The sequence below is a fragment of the Primulina huaijiensis genome, chromosome 5, assembly GCF_012295235.1.
Source record: "Primulina huaijiensis isolate GDHJ02 chromosome 5, ASM1229523v2, whole genome shotgun sequence".
NCBI classification, from domain to species: Eukaryota; Viridiplantae; Streptophyta; class Magnoliopsida; order Lamiales; family Gesneriaceae; genus Primulina; species Primulina huaijiensis.
This window is the reverse complement of record NC_133310.1, coordinates 4436541-4453626: the sequence shown is the minus strand read 5'-3', so window position 1 is coordinate 4453626 and position 17086 is coordinate 4436541. Positions and strand designations below refer to the sequence as shown.

The following is a 17086-nucleotide window of genomic DNA, read 5'->3' as shown; positions in this document are numbered from 1 at the left end:
GTGGTCAGATTGCACGGAGTGCCAAAGTCGATTGTATCAGACCGTGATCCTCGGTTTACTTCGCACTTCTGGCAGAGTTTACAGCAGGCTCTAGGTACGAAGTTGCATTTGAGTACTGCATATCATCCACAGACTGACGGACAGTCAGAGCGGACGATCCAGACATTGGAGGATATGTTGAGAGCTGTAGTGCTTGATTTTAGCACTGGATGGTAGGAGGCATTGCCACTTTGTGAGTTTTCGTACAACAACAGCTATCAGACGAGTATTGAGATGGCACCATTCGAAGCGTTGTACGGAAAGAAATGTCGATCCCCTATTTATTGGGATGATATCTCTGAAGTTCCTGAGACTGGACCTGACATGATCAGAGATATGACTGAAAAAGTGAAGCTGATTCAGAAGAAAATGAAGGCAGGTCAAGATAGATAGGCCAAGTATGCCAATATTCGACGAAGATCGTTGGTATTTGAGGTTGGAGACCGAGTATTCTTGAAAATTTCAACTTTCAGAGGAGTTGTCAGATTTGGCAAGAAAGGGAAGCTGTCTCCACGGTATGTTGGGCCGTATGAAATTCGGGAGAAGATAGGAGATCGTGCCTATCGACTCGTATTACCGCCTTCTCTATCTCGAATACATGATGTCTTTCATGTATCTATGTTGCGGAAATATCTCCCCGATGATTCCCATATTATCCAGCCAGACGAGGCTGAGCTTGATGAGTCTCTGAGTTATATTGAGAAACCGATTCAGATTATTGATCGTAAAGAAAAGCAACTCAGAATGAAGACCATCCTACTTGTGAAAGTCCAGTGGACTCGTCATGGCATTGAAGAAGCTACTTGGGAGACTGAATCAGATATGAGACAGGAATTCCAGAGTTATTCCACTTATGTGAGTTTACTATTTTAGTTTCTGTTATTTCTGATTTGATTGCCTGTGATATGATTGCTTGAGATTTCGAGGACGAAATCATGTCTCAGAGGGGGAGAATTGTAAGGCCCGAGATTGTATCACTTTAATCCGAGATTATTTAATTTACGAATTTTGGAATGATGAATTAGATTCCATCGTTTTTGTAATTAATTAGGATTGAAATTGAATTAAAAGATTGAGCGGGGGCCGATTTGGAAATAGAGAAAAGTTGAAAGACTAAAGTGCAAATATGGAAATTTGAGGGGACACTTGTCACACATGCATTTGAGATATATATATTAGGTAAATTGTCAATTGAATTCAGAATTTCAGCAACGAAGATCGAGAATTCCTCCAGAGAATCTTTAAGCTTTCTTTTCTTTAGAAATTTTATTGTACGAGAACCTGTTATCAGAATTTAAATCCGGACACGGTGCAGCGATCCTCGTATCGACAGCTACTACTGGACGTAAGTTTTATTGATTTCTGATATCATTTGAAAATATGATGTGGTAGGAATTTGATACAATTCATATATGATGTTCTTGACATGTTAGACATCGTAGAATCGAAGTCAGACCGAAGAACGGATTTATTATGGAATTGTTATGATTTTCTGATTATATCGATTGAAAATCAGACAGATTTGGATTATTGATTGATTATGGATTGTATCAGATATGGGTTATGATTTGTAATTTATATCCGGTGATATTGTGTTGACGATGATATTGATATTGTGCCGGTATGCCGTTGATTTGAATTAAATTCAGGCTGATCAGATTCTGTATTGAATTGAGAATGGAATATTTATATTATGATTCTCGATATGTCGTTTCAGATTTACGGAGACAGTCTTGAGGTCAGAACTTATATTGCTTTAGACCGAGACTACGAACGAAAGGTATAAGTCAATGTGGTATTGGGAGATCGACTTGAGTAGGACATACTTGAGTTTCCCTAAATCACATACTGATTGTTATTAGATGCCTTGATTTGAATTGATATGCTTGTTTCTATTGATTTATAGGAAGCATGTTATAGGCGAGTATTAGACGAGTAATCTTGTGACAGAAGTGCCGGATAGTGATGGAATCGTCATTGGCACATTGCACTCTGTTACAGGATAGTGTAGTAGCGAAAGTGCTAAGGTCTGTGACGGATAGGTCAAGACACTGGATGTTTGGTTATATCGATGTTGATTAGAATTGGAGTTTCTTCTATCACGGATATTCGATATGGAATGCCATCATCTGGAAACCGGGATCCCTAGACTAGGATTGAGTCTAGTCTGAGACGTGGAGTCACGAGTTTATTTACAGTTTTAAATGGATTCATGTTTCAGATTTGACATTTATTTCTGATATTTACTTCATGCTTTTATATTGATTATATTATCGCATGTTCGTTGATTTATATTGGGATTATATTCTCACCGGAGTTATCCGACTGTTGTCTTGTTTGTATGTGTACATGACAACAGGTGGGACAGGATCAGGGTCGAGGAGATGAGAAGAGAGATCGTGATAGAGTGGAGATTACGGACTTTGGTGTATATAGGGTTTTGACACTTGACATTAGTTGTTGAACCTTAGTTTGAGATGTTTGTATGTTGTATCAGATTTCTACTTTTATACTGATATGTATATTATATTAACTCCCTTACGTTCCGCACTTTAAAAAAAAATAAATTTATGACCCTAATTACTTGATGAGTAAATTGATCCTAATGATGATTAAGAATTGAATTAGCATCCGGGTCCCCACACTACTTCTACAAACTCAAACTGGAACTGGAACTAGTTATTAAAAAAATAGGAAATACGAGAAACAAAATAGTCGTTGGTTGGGCCCAATCGCTAATTACAGAGCCATTGGTTCTCTACAACCAAATGGGGCCAACAATTGCATATTGACCTCGTCTATAATTATATAATTTCATATTGGTCCATTATTTTTATTATTATAAATAGATATTATTTTTTAGCTTTTAGTTATAATTTCTATCATTCTCTCTCCAACTTTGAAGTTTTCAATTCTCTTATTTATAAATTCAAAGTTCTGACTGTTAAATCAATTAAGGTTAGTTAAACAAATTTTATAAAACTAAACTGTGTTAAACTGAGGCAACCAAGTCCACAAGCTAAATTGAATTAACTAGACTGGATTAAGTCAAAGCCAAACTGACGCAGACTAAAATTTACCAGTTTACCAAGTCTATCAGTTGAGGAAATCTTCATACATTTTCAAGTACATCAGTTTACGTCTAGAAAAACTAGACTTGTATTTGGATAAGTTTTTTCATACAAAACTGACTACAACAGTGTATGATTGTCAGATAATGTTTACATGGATAAAAGACAAGCCAACAAACATTTATTTTGGAACGAATCCTTTATGGAACTCGACACCGTTGGATTCAGAGTCTGTAAATAGAGAAGAAATTTAGTTTAGTAAAGCTCTAAGACTTTTATAAAGATTCAAGCATTCAAGCTTTCAAGTATCTAAACTAAACTCAGTCAGATAAGCACACTTTAAAAAAAATTGTACCTGATCATTGAGGATCATTAAGTGCTAGGATATCACAATATTATAATTCGTTGTATTTGATAACTGTCTGTATACTATTATTCATTCCGTTGAGGTGTACTAGAAGTTTCAGTTTGATAGTGTTTAAGTCCAAATTGAATTAGGATTTTGCAAATTACTTGTACTATCCAAAGTCTTCTAGGTGACACTTCCAAAAGGAAGAAGGGTGACGTATGAGCTTGAGTTCTTTGAACATCCAGAAACAAAGTTGCGTACTTTTCACTTTCAGTTTACCACTCAGTTTACATAGTCAAACCATTATTTGATTTACTCTAATATGTCAATTTGACTTCTTTCTACACATATTTGTTAGTCAACTGACATTGAAAATCGATAATCTATAATTCTGTTGCCAACTCGACTAAATTAAATTTAAAGAAGCAATTTGTGTCTAGTGTTTATTCAACCCCTTTCTAAACACTACAATCGATCATATCAAGTAATATCAGGGCAAGGTCTATTCTCGACTTTGAAAATTTCTTTTCAAATGGCTTTATTCAAAAAAATTCTGATGTTCTCCAAGAGAGATGTTGATGATTGGAATATAAGAATGCACACTTATTTAGCTGCTCAGTATGATGATATGTGTTTCGCTATCACGGACGGATAAGATATTGAAAGTCAATACAACCATAGCCATCACCGAGGGTGCTCCTTAAATGATAGAAAAACCAAAGAGTAAATAGATAAATGATGACAAGAAGAAAGCAATCTTGATAATGTGGCTAATGACATTCTGTATAAAAATCTTGATAAGGACATATTTAGTAAAATCAAAATGTGTAATACCGTCAAAGAAATTTTGGAAAAATTGATTCAGTTGTGCGAAGGTAATGAATGGACCCAAAAAACAAACAAGATCTCTATGGCCATACAGAAATTTGACAATATCAAGATGAAACCTAGATGATTAATGTCTGACTTTGATGAAAGAGTCAGTAGAATTGTGATTGAACTTAGTATACTTGGAAAAGTATACAACAACCGAGAAGTGATCTTGAAGATAATGAGAGGACTCCCAAAATAATGAGATGTCAAAACTATAACAATGTATGAATCCAAATATTTGAGAAAGGTGGAACTCTAAAATTTGTTTTCGAATTTAAAAGCTTTTGAATTCAAATTACAAAACAGAGAGGATGATCAGTCTATCTCTAAGTTGACTAAGGCTCTAACTACTGTGAAACTTGAACCATCAGTTTTATATGAAAAATCAGCTGAACAATTGAGGAGTGATGTCATATCACACTGTTTGTAATGAAGTTTGACAAGTTTATAAAGAAGAATCAAAATAATTTCAAAGCTCCAACCGAAGATCTTGTCAAAAGAAGGAGTCAACTGGTGACTCTAATGCATGTTTCAAATGTGGCAAGACTGACAAATTCATAGAAGATTGCCCTAAATCAAGGAAGGATGCCATGAGGTCATCTAAGAAAGACAACAGATCTTTTGATAGAAAGAGATCCAATGACGATAAGAAATCTTTCAAAAAGAAGCATGACCAAAAAGTACTGGCGACATAGGAAATCAAGTCAAAGTAGGATGACTCAGACTTTGGGTCATCTGAATCAAAAGATTCAAGTCGTTCCAATGATGATGATGAAGTGAAGTGCTTGATGGCCGATGATGCTAAGCTGGAATCTATCTACCAGTGAGCAGATATTAGATTTTAGCTCAACTGATTTTTTACGATAGGACCTTGTCAATGCATTTTATGACATGATCAATGAGTACCAAATACTTTATCAATCATTCGAGGAAGTTAAAATAAAGCAAATTGACTTGCTAGACAACAAAACTAACACTGACCGGGAACAGTCTGGTGAAATGTTGAGTCTAAAGGCAGATACTGGTAAACTGTAAACTGATAATGAAAGAATGCATGATGAAAAACAGGGGTTAAAATATGAGAATATGAAGCTAACTAAATTCATCTCAGAACAAGTCTTCAGTTACCCAAACTGAGATACAAGAGTTGTAGAAATCTATTGGAGACAAAATTGATATCGGTTTCAGCAACAATGAAAGTTAATTGAACTAGTTTCATCTTCTAACTGTTGATCCAGTTAAATCTCTTAAAAAATAAAGAACAAACAAATTTGTGAGATCTTTATTCATCTCCTCTAAATTTATTTACCAATCCTAACCAAAAAAAATAAAAATAAACAAAAACAACCCTAAAACATCAATTTATCCAACATCTGTTTTCAGTTGTTTTGTTTTTAAATGTAATTCTTTATTATTATTTTAGCTATCTGTTTTATTAAATTATTTTCATGTAAACGTTTTACCAATACTTAAGCCAAATCCCACGTTTTGGCAAATGAATGGTTTAAAAGATTTAGCGTTCAGTATTATTAACATTTGCAACTTTAAATTCTATAAATTGACAAACATATCATTCTACAATTTTAATGAGAGTCAAGACTGTATTTTTTATTTCCAAAAATTTCAAATCGCGGAATGAACATCACTAAAGAATAGTGATTAAAATCTGAATCTTTATTTGTCCATTATCATGTAAAATTTGAGTTGTATCGTTATATTCGGTAAAGCAACAAGCGTTCATATTATAATATTTTAAGAAAAGTATTATTTATCAAATATTTAATACTTTAAAACATTTTATAGATATAATTGCATTAACATCCTCTATAAAAAAAATAAATAAATAAAAAACACCATATGTAAAATTAATAGCACTTTAGACCTTTATTTTTAAAAATCAGACATAAAACCCCACAAAGGTAAATGTGCTCGAGTTTTTATAACATAAAGATCGAATGAGTTTGATTTAAAAAAAAATAAAGGATGTATAGTCAAGTAATATTTTTTTTTGAAGAATTTTATATCTTTAGACTTTTCAAATGGTTGATACAATTAGCCCTCATTTTATAACATCCAATGTCTTTTTTCTTTGAAACTTTTAGATCTTACATTTTTTTAAAGATAAAATTGTTTTTTTTTTTTTTGGCCTCTTTAACATTTTGATCATCTGTGTTATCAAATTTGAGTCTTGATCCACGATCTTTGTTTTATTGACAATTTTAATCTTTTTTTCTAATGTGACACCATTGCATTGCGGATATGTTAAGTTCCATCAGCAATCTTGATGAAAAACAAGTAAAATTCTCAAAAATCGAAAGATACATTATTAATATTAGAATTTGATAACATAGATAACAAAATTATAAAATGAAACACATATAAGACCAAAAATAAAATTTTATTTTTTAAAATAAAATATAACATCGACTGTTAAAATAACTTGTATGATTAGTTTTAAACAAAATATAAAGCTATCAATTGTTAAAATAACATAGAAGCTCTAAAAGTTTGTAAATTGTTTGAGACGAGTTTAACCAAATCGGTTATATATACAACTAATTAAATTAACGAAAAAATTAATTAAAGCTTAAAATGAATTAATACACTAATCTAATAATTATATTTGATATACTATGAACTTTACAAATTATAAAAAAATGGAAAATTACTAAATTACCCTCTAGCTCATGCATTGAACGTAAAAACGACTTAATTACTAGACCAATTAGCCCACATGTAGTTCGAAAGAAAAGACTGCAATCTACATAGGCAACGTTTAGTAAATTTTGCTGTGTTCAACAGCTCTTACACCACCATTTCGTGTTAGCCTCGGAGGCGGATCGACATAGAGAACCAAAAAAAATTAGAATAATAATCGAAATCCATTGATTTGTTTTCTGACCACCTCTCGTATCCTTCATACGAAATCATGGCTCTGCCCCTTGACTGGCCTCGCTCTATCCATTAAGGTTCAAGTAGTCGTCTTTGGCGCCGAGAGAAGATGGGCGCGGTCGTGGGGGGCGGAGTGAGACGGCATGTAGCATGACTTAACGTTTAATAGGTTCTTGACTTGTCCTCCTTTAGGCAACTTAAAGCTCCTCTTTTTTTTTCCTCTCTTCACCTTTTGCTTTTCAGATGATTCCTGCGTGCCAATGACTATGGATTATTGATCCGACTTTTCGAAAAATGATGTGAATTAAATGTAGAGATTAATTATGAATCCGATCGACTTTGAAAATTATAAATATATTTTATCTTATAAATTTTTTAATTTGTTCTCGAAATAAGATTTCTACTATGTTAATGTAATGAACATACCTTTGATGAAGATGTATCGACATTTGAAGTTGTATCCTTCAAGGCATCATGATTCCCTGCGTTTGCTAATCAAAATCAAGACGAATATTTATTTCTAAATAATCTATGTATGTCAAAGTGTGGCGGAGCTAGTTTTTCATTTCTATCCGGACTATAATTTTTTAAACCGTGATTGAGTTAATATTGACAAATAGAGGCCCGAGCCACCGGAAAATAAGACAAAATTTTGTGTATAAAAAATATCGGAAAAAAACAAGTCACCCGAGCGGTAGCCTACCGCTCGGGTGGAGCAACACAAACATTTGATATATATGCATGAGATTGATATGGTTTCTCACCACTATCATGGTGGTCGTCTTCCTCGTTATCATTGAAATATACTCGAAAACTCGGCGAACCCGGAAAAGCATCACCGTCGGTCTCATGGCCGATCATTCTCTCAATATCGTCGTCGTCGTTTTCTGTATCTGTCAACATGTTGTCTAGCCTATCCTTTTCCTTAGCCTCCATGTGTTCTACCATGCTCTCTTTCATGACATCTTTACAATTTCCTTTCGTGCTACCTGTACTACTCACCTCATGCTCATTGTCATCTCTTTTACCTAGGCTTGTGATGATGCCACCCTCGTTTTCCTGCTCTATCCTCTTCGTATCCTCGATCTTCGTGCCATCGGCGACGGTGTCCTTAGGAGATGAGGGTGCGGTTTTCAAGACATGATCGTAGTCATCGTCGTCCTTTTCATGGAAAAGCAGCTCTTTCTTGGAAGGAGTGGAATCTTTGAGGGGACGACCCTGCCTAGTTTTCGATATCTCCTCTAACCGGCTAAGGAAGAGCGGCCGGAGCTTGACCGGAATCGATAGCCCATTGGCATCAATCCTCGAAACACCACATCCCATTGTTAGGTACACATGTAGTTTCAAGCATGCATGCGAACCTATTCGGTGGAAACAATTTGAAGACAAAGAACAGAAGAGAACAAAACACAAGGGAAATGCAAGAAAATGAAAATAACTTTATATTTTACCGAAAATATGTCTCGTACGTATGGTTTTGAATAATCGCGAAAACGATATAGCTCAAGTTTGTGAGAGTTTTCAAGACTCGTTAGAATCTCACCTGAAACTTTGGAGGAATATTTGATGGCCAAATTTTCAACTCAGAAATCTGTGGAGGAATATGCTATTCTTCCGGAGGATGAACAGCTGCAAATGTTTGAAAATTCTCCTAGCATGGTTGGTCATAAAATTTATGGCACAAAACCAATATTGTTCACAAAAATTTGAGTATTAATTAGTAGATAAACCAATAATTTATTTGTTATTATTTTCGCATAAGAAACAAAAAAAAAAATACAAGTTCGGTTATAATTGTTAACTAAGAGAAGAATGCTATTTTTCTTAGTTTATGTCAGGCCCCCACGAGGGATGGCTTCTTGTGAACATCGAGTTCTGCTCGTGGCTATTTCGTATTCGTTCTCGTATTGAGAAAATAACTAATCAAACTCCTAAAATAGCCAAGTCTGCTGTCTGCATCCTGACAAACCCATGCATATTGTCCTAACATTCCTTAAGGAGCTAATGCCACTGATATGTCGTTTCCCTGTTAGAAAACTATAATCTATCATGTTACTGGTCCGCAAGTGCAACGCTGAATCTCGTAAAAAGGCATGGTACATTAATAAAATCCTTTGCATTGATAGATAATTCGAAATCCGCATCATCATGGTTAGGCTACGTGAAGCTCTCCTCATCATCGTAGTCGTCAACACCCGATATTTTCGTCCTTGCTTCAATGTGAAGTTTCTTCTTACACAATATGAAGCAGAGCATCAGTTTCCATGTTTGAAACAGTAGTAATGTAGAGCAACGAGGCGTGAGTGATTCATTCGCTTATTCTGTTCATATTTGTTATTTCCAATTTTCACTTTTACAATAAACTACCAACTACTGAATTTTCACCCATACAGCGGAACTTGGTGTGTAAGCATGTACAACAAATAACATATAGTATCCTGGAGGTGCGATCTCACGTGTGGATGGTCCTAATCCAACAACACGATACAAATTTGATCCGATTCCTGAAACTCGAACCACTTTTAGCACTACCATCCTTTGATTCATCGAAAACGAATGTGTGTTGAACGATGGGGCGATTATTCTAACTGAAACAGAGCTCATTCCAAGAAAAGTGGGTACTGTGAATGCCAAGGAGAATGAATTCTTATACCGGACCATCTCATCGGCTCGCAATATTTTTGGCCTCATGGTGTCGAATTGAGGTGACAAATACGGGGGAGAGAATGATTCGAGGCTTAAATCTGTTGGGAATTCAACGTTAGTGAAGTTGTAATATACATGAGGGTTGCTGCCTCCCAGCAGAATCCGGCCGTCCGCGAGTAGAATGGCTGTCGAGTGGTAAAGTCTTGGCTTAGGCGACGCTGCCATAGAGGCGAACCGGTTTTTGGATTTGCTATTGTGTTTGTAGATCACAGGCCTGGTAATGGGATTTCGAGCATTTTCCCACCCGGCCGTGCCTGATCCGGCACCATTGATTATCATGATATCGCCATTGGGTAGAAGAAGCATGTCACTCATGACTCTGGCCATTGGCATGTTTTCCATTTTCCAGGCGGGTTTCGTCTCGGTGACATTCAGGCGGCCACAGCTGGTCGTGGCGCGAAGGAATGTCCCTCGTCTTGTGAGCCGGAAGGCGTTATGTTTAGCACCTCCACATATCATGACTTCAGCTTCGTTCGGATTGTTTTCATCGATGGGAAGCAGAACCGAGGAGCCAGAGCTCGGGTAGTTCCGGGGTTCGCCTCCGGGGATGGTGGGGAATTCCCTTATTACCTTGTTTTGCTTGTAATCGAACAGGATTGAACGTGTATTGGCAAAAATGAAGAGGTTTCCATCAGGCAACAAGTGTAGGAAAGGGTACAAATTGTTCTCATTCTCATCACTGGTTTCTCTGAGAAAATTGAGCCAAAAAGCATTTGAACTAACAGGGTAGAATTCGAAGTTAAACTGTCCCCTCCCTCCAACTATGATTATTCGCCCGTCCGGTAATATCTGATTCGTCGCATACCATCTACGTCTCGAAAGAGCTCGAGGGAACTCGACCCAATCACAAATGTCACCATTACATGGTGCAAAAGTACGCATAACGTGGTCACCGTCGTTAAATCCCCCGGTTTGGACTAGAGTCCCATCCGGGAGCACCGCACCAGAAGAGCACCATGTGTCGGTTTGAACTGTCAAGGGACGAAAAGTATTCGTTACAACGTCATACAAAATTGAGTGAGCGGTACAATCTTTCGTCAGGGCCGTATCATTCGGATCATCCCTACAACGACCCCGTGGCAGCGAAATGTTTGAAGGGCCAAAATCTGTTCTATCAAACATGACAACCTTGTTGTTTCTGAGAAGTTGCATGTGCATAGCCGAAATACCGATGTTTTCGTGCAGGAGCCGCCATTCGCCCTGGGTGGATTCGGGATAGGGAGAGACTACTTGGGATGTTGGAGGAGAAGAAAGTGTTGTAAATATGAGTGACAGAAGAAAAAATGACAACATTTTGGTGGGATTAGTTTGTTTTAAAATTCTTGGTCGGAATTAGTAGAAATTCTGGGAATTTAGTATATTGTAAGTAGAAGTTGGGTGTGGATTGAATGTGGAAATTGAAAGAATTGGCTTAAAATGCTTCATTGAATATATTATATTTATTGATTGTATGTGTGATCTTTTATAGAACAGAGCAGTACCTTATTGAACCATGTAAATTAGCCTTTGTGAATTCATGAAGTTGGGTTCTCCACAAATTTCTCCAAAATTCAAAGAAAATGACACTGCCAATTCCTCGGAATGGTAGGACAATTACTCGTTCCAGGCAAGAAGCATGATGGAGCTTATATTGTTTGCATTTTTTTTTTTGGTCATACATGTGTTAGTAGATGCATTTAGTTTATTGTCTGTGGCATTGAATCACCAAATAGTTTGGCCATTTCTTGAAATCTCGTTGTAAATAATTCCCCAAGGATAAAATTAACATATAATTTGTTTCCCCAAAATATATTTCTTGATGATTCATGACAGTTACATAAAAGTACAGGCACACTTGGATTTCAAAATCATATCGTTTGAAGAGTTCAAAAAATACTACATATACACACTCATTTTCGCACATTAAGAGAAAGAACCATTGGTTCGTTCGTCTTCTTTTCCTTTCATTTTTTTCGCTTGGTTTACCTTCTATTGTACACTTCCCATTGTATAATCTCGGTCTGTATTCTCGCCCCAAATGTGCTTTTCTTGCTCCTCTCTTGCACTTTCCAAGTTTGATCTCATAAAACTCGAACCAACTGGATAAGATTGCGCCCCAGTCTTTTTAGGCACCTTTGCTCGGAAATCGTTCTTTGATGCAGGAATGCTACTGCAGAATACTTCCAAGAAGTTTCTAACTATACCTCTGTTGTAGGGATTTGAGCGTCTGCTGTATTGATATCTAAAATTCTCGTATGTCGACTGCAATGAAGGAAGAACTTCAAAAGTTAGAATCACGTTATCAGTTAAAGAATATGATAAACTTATTTAATTCTGATTTTATATTCTTTTCTATGAAATAAATTGTTCATCACTTATGAAAAACACAAGCATATTTGAAGTTTAACAGTTTTTTACAATCAACGGGAAAAAGAGAGAGAAACAGGCACTGCATACCAAGTTTACAGAGATATAAACAAAACGTAAAGACTAAGGATAGGGAAGAAATGAAGACAACATAAATGGGTCGTTTTAGTCCATAATATATTAAATCAATACAACCAGAATAAGCAGGCTTTGTTTCTTGTTGGTTAGTGCTGCTCTAATGAATGAACACAACTGAAAGAAACGTCCAAAATTAAAGTTTATTTTTTCAAGAAAGTAAGATTTTGTAGTTCTAGATCATCACCATAGAATTTGACCGAAGGGATGATAAATGGATAATAATTAAATACGGAAGATTTGTTTATGTTTAGAGGTTTCTGTTTATTACTTTTGTAAAACAAGTTCTACCAAACATGAGAACCAGTATATTGATTCATTTCGAAAATGGTAAATAGAAATACCATGATTATATTGTCCTTGAGTACGTTCAATTCCAGGACAAACAAAGACCAATGTGTTACCTGGTTGGTGCTGATAAGATAAAGATGGAAAACTGATAGGCCTCCGACAAACCAGAGTGCTAGAAAGGTATAGATGATTAGTACAGCGGAGGCAGGAGTCTTGCTCATTGCTTTCCATATCGAGCAATTCTCACTATCCAATATCTTTTTAATATAGACCCAGCAAAACCCGTGAACATATAAGCAAAGAAGGGTTGCCGAGAAGACGAACATGAAAAAGAAGCGATAGTTTCTCTGCACCAAAAATGAAAAGAAGGATTTATATGTAAGAAGCAACCACAATTTCAAGGATTTATATATAAGAAGCAACCACAATTTCAAGGATTCGTCGTGGATTTGTTAAATTAAAAGGAGAGAGAGAAGTATAGAAAGTAGAAACATACATCCATGGACTAACAAGATATTGTTAGCATGCTCTGAGAATAGATCATAGCAACTCTATATAGGATAATTTAAAGTGGAGAAAACAAGCTGTGAACCAATTAAGGATATTCTGCAATTCAATGCATAAGTCGAATAAGTGCAGCAATTGAAAACCATTCTTACCAATCCAATACACTGTCCAACCCAGGGACAGTGATGGTCGAATCTTTCCACACAGTTGTCACATATTGAACAGTGTGAGCAACGCGGAGGTCTATAGAGCATACAAGTTTCACAGTATTTGACTTTTACGGTAACTCCATTGATGACTACATCTCTTGTCCGAGGCAAACGTGGCACTTGACCAGGCACAATTTCCTCACTGCCTTCAAAGTTTTCGTGTGCTGGAGGGAGAATATTTCGAGGAATAATACCAGGATCTCTTCCAGAAGTCAGCAGAAGAAGGACTAAGACCTGCAGAAGTATGTGAAAAGTGGGGGAAAAAAAATAAGAACGTACTTATTTCTATTTATTTTTTTATCAAAATACACTTCCACATGGTAAACAGGAGGTCCTTGCTTCATGTTAACACTGAGAAAGCAGGTCAACCCTCAAAATGATTCATCTTGTTCTACAGGTTTCACCATCAACATAAAAAGAACCACTTCAAATTATATCGTAGTATCTATATTCTGGTTAAAGTATATCTTTTCAATACATAAAATGCTTTGCTTTTATAAATGCATCAATACGAAAGTGTATTCTATATATGTGTTGACTTAAAAATCTAAGATCTAAGAAAAGCACATTCATTCAAAATGTACTTGGACCATAGCAGCAAATAAACAACAAAAGCAAGGTGTCTAATAAATTATCATTCATTATTTGGTAGAGCCTAGTAATAATCTGATATACATGAGTTACCGTATGACAAAATCAATATGATCCACTTACAGCCTTCTATCCAGCTTAACAGTAAAGGCCAGTTCAAACTTCTTTCAGGAGGATAAATTTTACATGAAGCTGAATCTCCAATAGATGCATCTGCAAGAGGGTTCATGGCTATTCCAGGTTACTTAATTTTGTCTATCCAAATCTTTCAACTTAGAAAGAAAACACATTTCTGGCCTATAAACAGTCAGATGTGGATAAGTTTCTTATTGCATGCTCCAACTAAAATCGAAACATCATGAAACCATCTTTTCTATTTTTTTTGCCTAACATAAGGTTACTCAATGATATCCCCATTGTGATGCAACTCCAAGCTGTTTCATGTTAAGAGCCTATGAACGTAGTTCCAGATTCTAAGCTAGTTATGGGTGGTTTAGAGGAAGGGATTGGTGGTGGCAGTTGGTTAGGAAAATCATTTATGGATTGACAAACAATCAAAACAAACAAAAATCTTAAAGGAAACATGACTTACATATAGCGTGAAAATAATAAATACAACCATAATTGAGATTCCCCAATTCCCATAGAAATCATCCCTGAGTTTCCTGGCGACAAAGACACAGAAGGTGGCAGCTGGAGCAACAATAAGAAACATCGTCAGAAAGATGGATCTTACATCAGGCCCGAAAATAAACCTTCCTCCCATACAAAATTTCTGCAGAAGAAAAGGACATCATCAGATGTGAGTAAGCTCCTAAAACAAGGTTTAATGGCATCATAATCTGGTTGGGCAAAGATTAAGACTTCACGAGTAGCAGGCACAAATTCTTCTTGAAACTTATATACATAATTGAATAGTCCTGCATTAAAAAACTCAATCCAAAGGTTGATATCAGGTATCCAATTGGGAGTTAATTTTTGTATTTAAAACATGAGTTAGAAGGATATCTCACCCTTCATTTGTAAATTTTAAATCCATTAAAGAATTGCATTCCTCGTCAAAGAAAAGAAGAAAACTTGATCCTAAAGGAATAAACTTTCACCATAGATATATATCAAATAGCTCAGAATAATTCTATGCACATAGACAATTCACTCTTGGTCAGTAGCTCATTCAAGCAGATGAAGATACAAACTTGCTGCAAATACAAATAAAAAAAAAAGTAGAACACTTCAGAGAACAAAAAGGCAGGCTGATTTTCCACTCTAACACGCAAAATTGTTTCATTTCTCCCTATAAATTTAGTTGATACTTAACTGATACGTAGCTATTTGTTTAATTCAAACTTCAAAAGCATAAATAAAACACGAAAATTTGCAGTAATCTTGAATCTGGCCCAATAAGCTTAAGCGTATCCAACGGTAATTCAGAAGTGAATATATCATTTCCATATTATGAAACAATCAATCATCAATCATCCTTGAGGATTCTGAACACCATAAAAAATTATTAAACTAAATTTATGCACTCAGATCACAAAATCTTGAACCACAGACAGATCAGCTTCCCCCAGAAATGACGGGATCCCATTAATTGTTTCCCAAAGAAACTTAGAAATAAAAAAAAGATTGCAGAAATCACATTACTGCCTTCCCACGCCCGGTATCTCCGGATCATCTCCACCGCACCATCAGTCGCGTTTCGCTCGGACTCCGGCGGCACCACAGCATTCATCTCTGATTTTACTTCCTTCACCAACCAATTCCCTTTCTCTCTCTACAAAACTGAAAACGTGCCAAAAAAAATCGGAAATGAGAAAAGTCAATAAGGAAGAAATCAACTGAAAACAATTCAATACAATTTAATAATCAAACCAGAAGAGGCGGCAGTTCTGGACATGTCCTATTTGGTGATTGGGATTGACTTTGACCACATGACATCATCCGCCGGGAAGATGACGTCACATCCCGGCAGGAAGATAGTTTCCTGTTCGCTGGAGTATTAAGGGTTTTAGAAACCGAGCCGAGCCTTTAATTCCGTCTGCCATGGTTTCTTTTTCAAATTTGGCGTCTCGGGGTTAGCAGTTAGCTGCTGCTTTCCCACCTACTAATATTTAATAATATGTAAAAACTCGCGTGAGATAGTCTTACTTATTGTATTTTGTGAAATAGATTTTTAATTTGGGTCATTCACGAAAAAATATTACTTTTTATACTAAAAGTATTACTTTTTATTGTGAATATCGGTAGGGTTGACATGTCTCACAGATAAAGATTCGTGAGACCGTCTCATAAGAAATCTACTCTTAATAATATACTAATGTATGGACGCACACTTTGCTTGTTTGTCAAATATTTTAATTATATAAAATCAAGTATTAGAAAAATATATAAATATACAAATTTTAAGAATAAATGCATAAGTTTCAAGTTATACAAAACATAAGTTTTAAAATCATAAATTATGTAGAAAAAAATCTTTTTGTCGATCGTTGTTGGATCAAATATTGTCTCTTTTCGATGTCGATAAACAAATAAGTTTAAATTATAATTATTATCTTCGATCGCGATCCCTAATGAGATAATTTTTTTGCCTGAAAACCTTTGTTCGATCGATTTTATGGTACCATGCACCAATATTGGAAATTAAATAATTTGTAACTATATTATATCGTCAAATTTTATGATGAATGTCATTTGATGGTAAGTGATAATGTTCTTGAAAGTGAATGAAATGGAATAACTAAGGAGAAAAAATATGGGAAAATTGCATTCAACCTCCTTGCAAAAATCCCAAAAAAAAAAACATTAATGATTTTTTAAAAATTCTTTGTTTTTTAAAATCAATAGTAAAATTAAACTTCCTTCAAATGAGACAAAAATGTATATCTTTTAAAAAACACAGGGGTTTTTTTTTATTTCATGGGAATGAAAAATGTAATTTTCCTTAAAATTACCAAAGAAAACCTTCGAAATAAAATCATGTAAGAATAAATTCTTTATCCCAAAAATCATATTAATTCTCGAGAATTTTTAGGTGGTGGATTTATGTATCAATCAATGCTAATCATAATATA

General features: G+C 35.4%; 3 protein-coding genes across 5 annotated transcripts; all 3 read right to left on the bottom strand.

Moving 5' to 3' along the window:
* Positions 1 to 7272: 7272 nt before the first annotated feature.
* On the bottom strand, positions 7273 to 8762 carry LOC140977861 (uncharacterized). Of its 2 annotated transcripts, none has more exons than XM_073442590.1 (3): positions 7989 to 8762; positions 7651 to 7706; positions 7273 to 7474 (listed from the first exon to the last, which is right to left on the bottom strand). In XM_073442590.1, the coding sequence occupies exons 1-3, from the start codon at positions 8545 to 8547 to the stop codon at positions 7304 to 7306; spliced, it is 786 nt and encodes a 261-aa protein (XP_073298691.1). In that variant the 5' UTR covers positions 8548 to 8762; the 3' UTR covers positions 7273 to 7303. The 2 variants fall into 2 exon arrangements, with proteins under 2 accessions (XP_073298691.1, XP_073298690.1); XM_073442589.1 differs by having other exon boundaries at positions 7651 to 7715; positions 7989 to 8761.
* A 537-nt stretch (positions 8763 to 9299) lies between these two features.
* On the bottom strand, positions 9300 to 11402 carry LOC140977346 (aldehyde oxidase GLOX). Its single transcript, XM_073442066.1, has one exon. The coding sequence runs from the start codon at positions 11221 to 11223 to the stop codon at positions 9595 to 9597; it is 1629 nt and encodes a 542-aa protein (XP_073298167.1). The 5' UTR covers positions 11224 to 11402; the 3' UTR covers positions 9300 to 9594.
* A 342-nt stretch (positions 11403 to 11744) lies between these two features.
* LOC140976466 (probable protein S-acyltransferase 7) lies at positions 11745 to 16113 on the bottom strand. 2 transcript variants are annotated; one of them, XM_073440625.1, is made up of 6 exons: positions 15885 to 16113; positions 15652 to 15794; positions 14602 to 14784; positions 13362 to 13652; positions 12816 to 13049; positions 11745 to 12171 (listed from the first exon to the last, which is right to left on the bottom strand). In XM_073440625.1, exons 2-6 carry the CDS (start codon positions 15742 to 15744, stop codon positions 11899 to 11901), a joined length of 1074 nt encoding a protein of 357 aa, XP_073296726.1. In that variant the 5' UTR covers positions 15745 to 15794; positions 15885 to 16113; the 3' UTR covers positions 11745 to 11898. The 2 variants fall into 2 exon arrangements, with proteins under 2 accessions (XP_073296726.1, XP_073296727.1); XM_073440626.1 differs by lacking the exon at positions 15885 to 16113 and having other exon boundaries at positions 15657 to 15795.
* Positions 16114 to 17086: the final 973 nt, after the last annotated feature.

Coding starts and splice junctions, on each gene's coding strand:
- LOC140977861 (XM_073442589.1), bottom strand. CDS start 8,547: ATGGGATGTGGTGTTTCGAGGATTGATGCCAATGGGCTATCGATTCCG. Junction 7,716..7,988: donor AGACGACCACCATGATAGTG/GTGAGAAACCAT, acceptor GATTTTGATTAG/CAAACGCAGGGAATCATGAT. Junction 7,475..7,650: donor TCGATACATCTTCATCAAAG/GTATGTTCATTA, acceptor ATTGGCACGCAG/GAATCATCTGAAAAGCAAAA.
- LOC140977346 (XM_073442066.1), bottom strand. CDS start 11,223: ATGTTGTCATTTTTTCTTCTGTCACTCATATTTACAACACTTTCTTCT.
- LOC140976466 (XM_073440625.1), bottom strand. CDS start 15,744: ATGAATGCTGTGGTGCCGCCGGAGTCCGAGCGAAACGCGACTGATGGT. Junction 14,785..15,651: donor GGGCGTGGGAAGGCAGTAAT/GTGATTTCTGCA, acceptor TTTCTTCTGCAG/AAATTTTGTATGGGAGGAAG. Junction 13,050..13,361: donor TTGGACAGTGTATTGGATTG/GTAAGAATGGTT, acceptor TTTTTGGTGCAG/AGAAACTATCGCTTCTTTTT.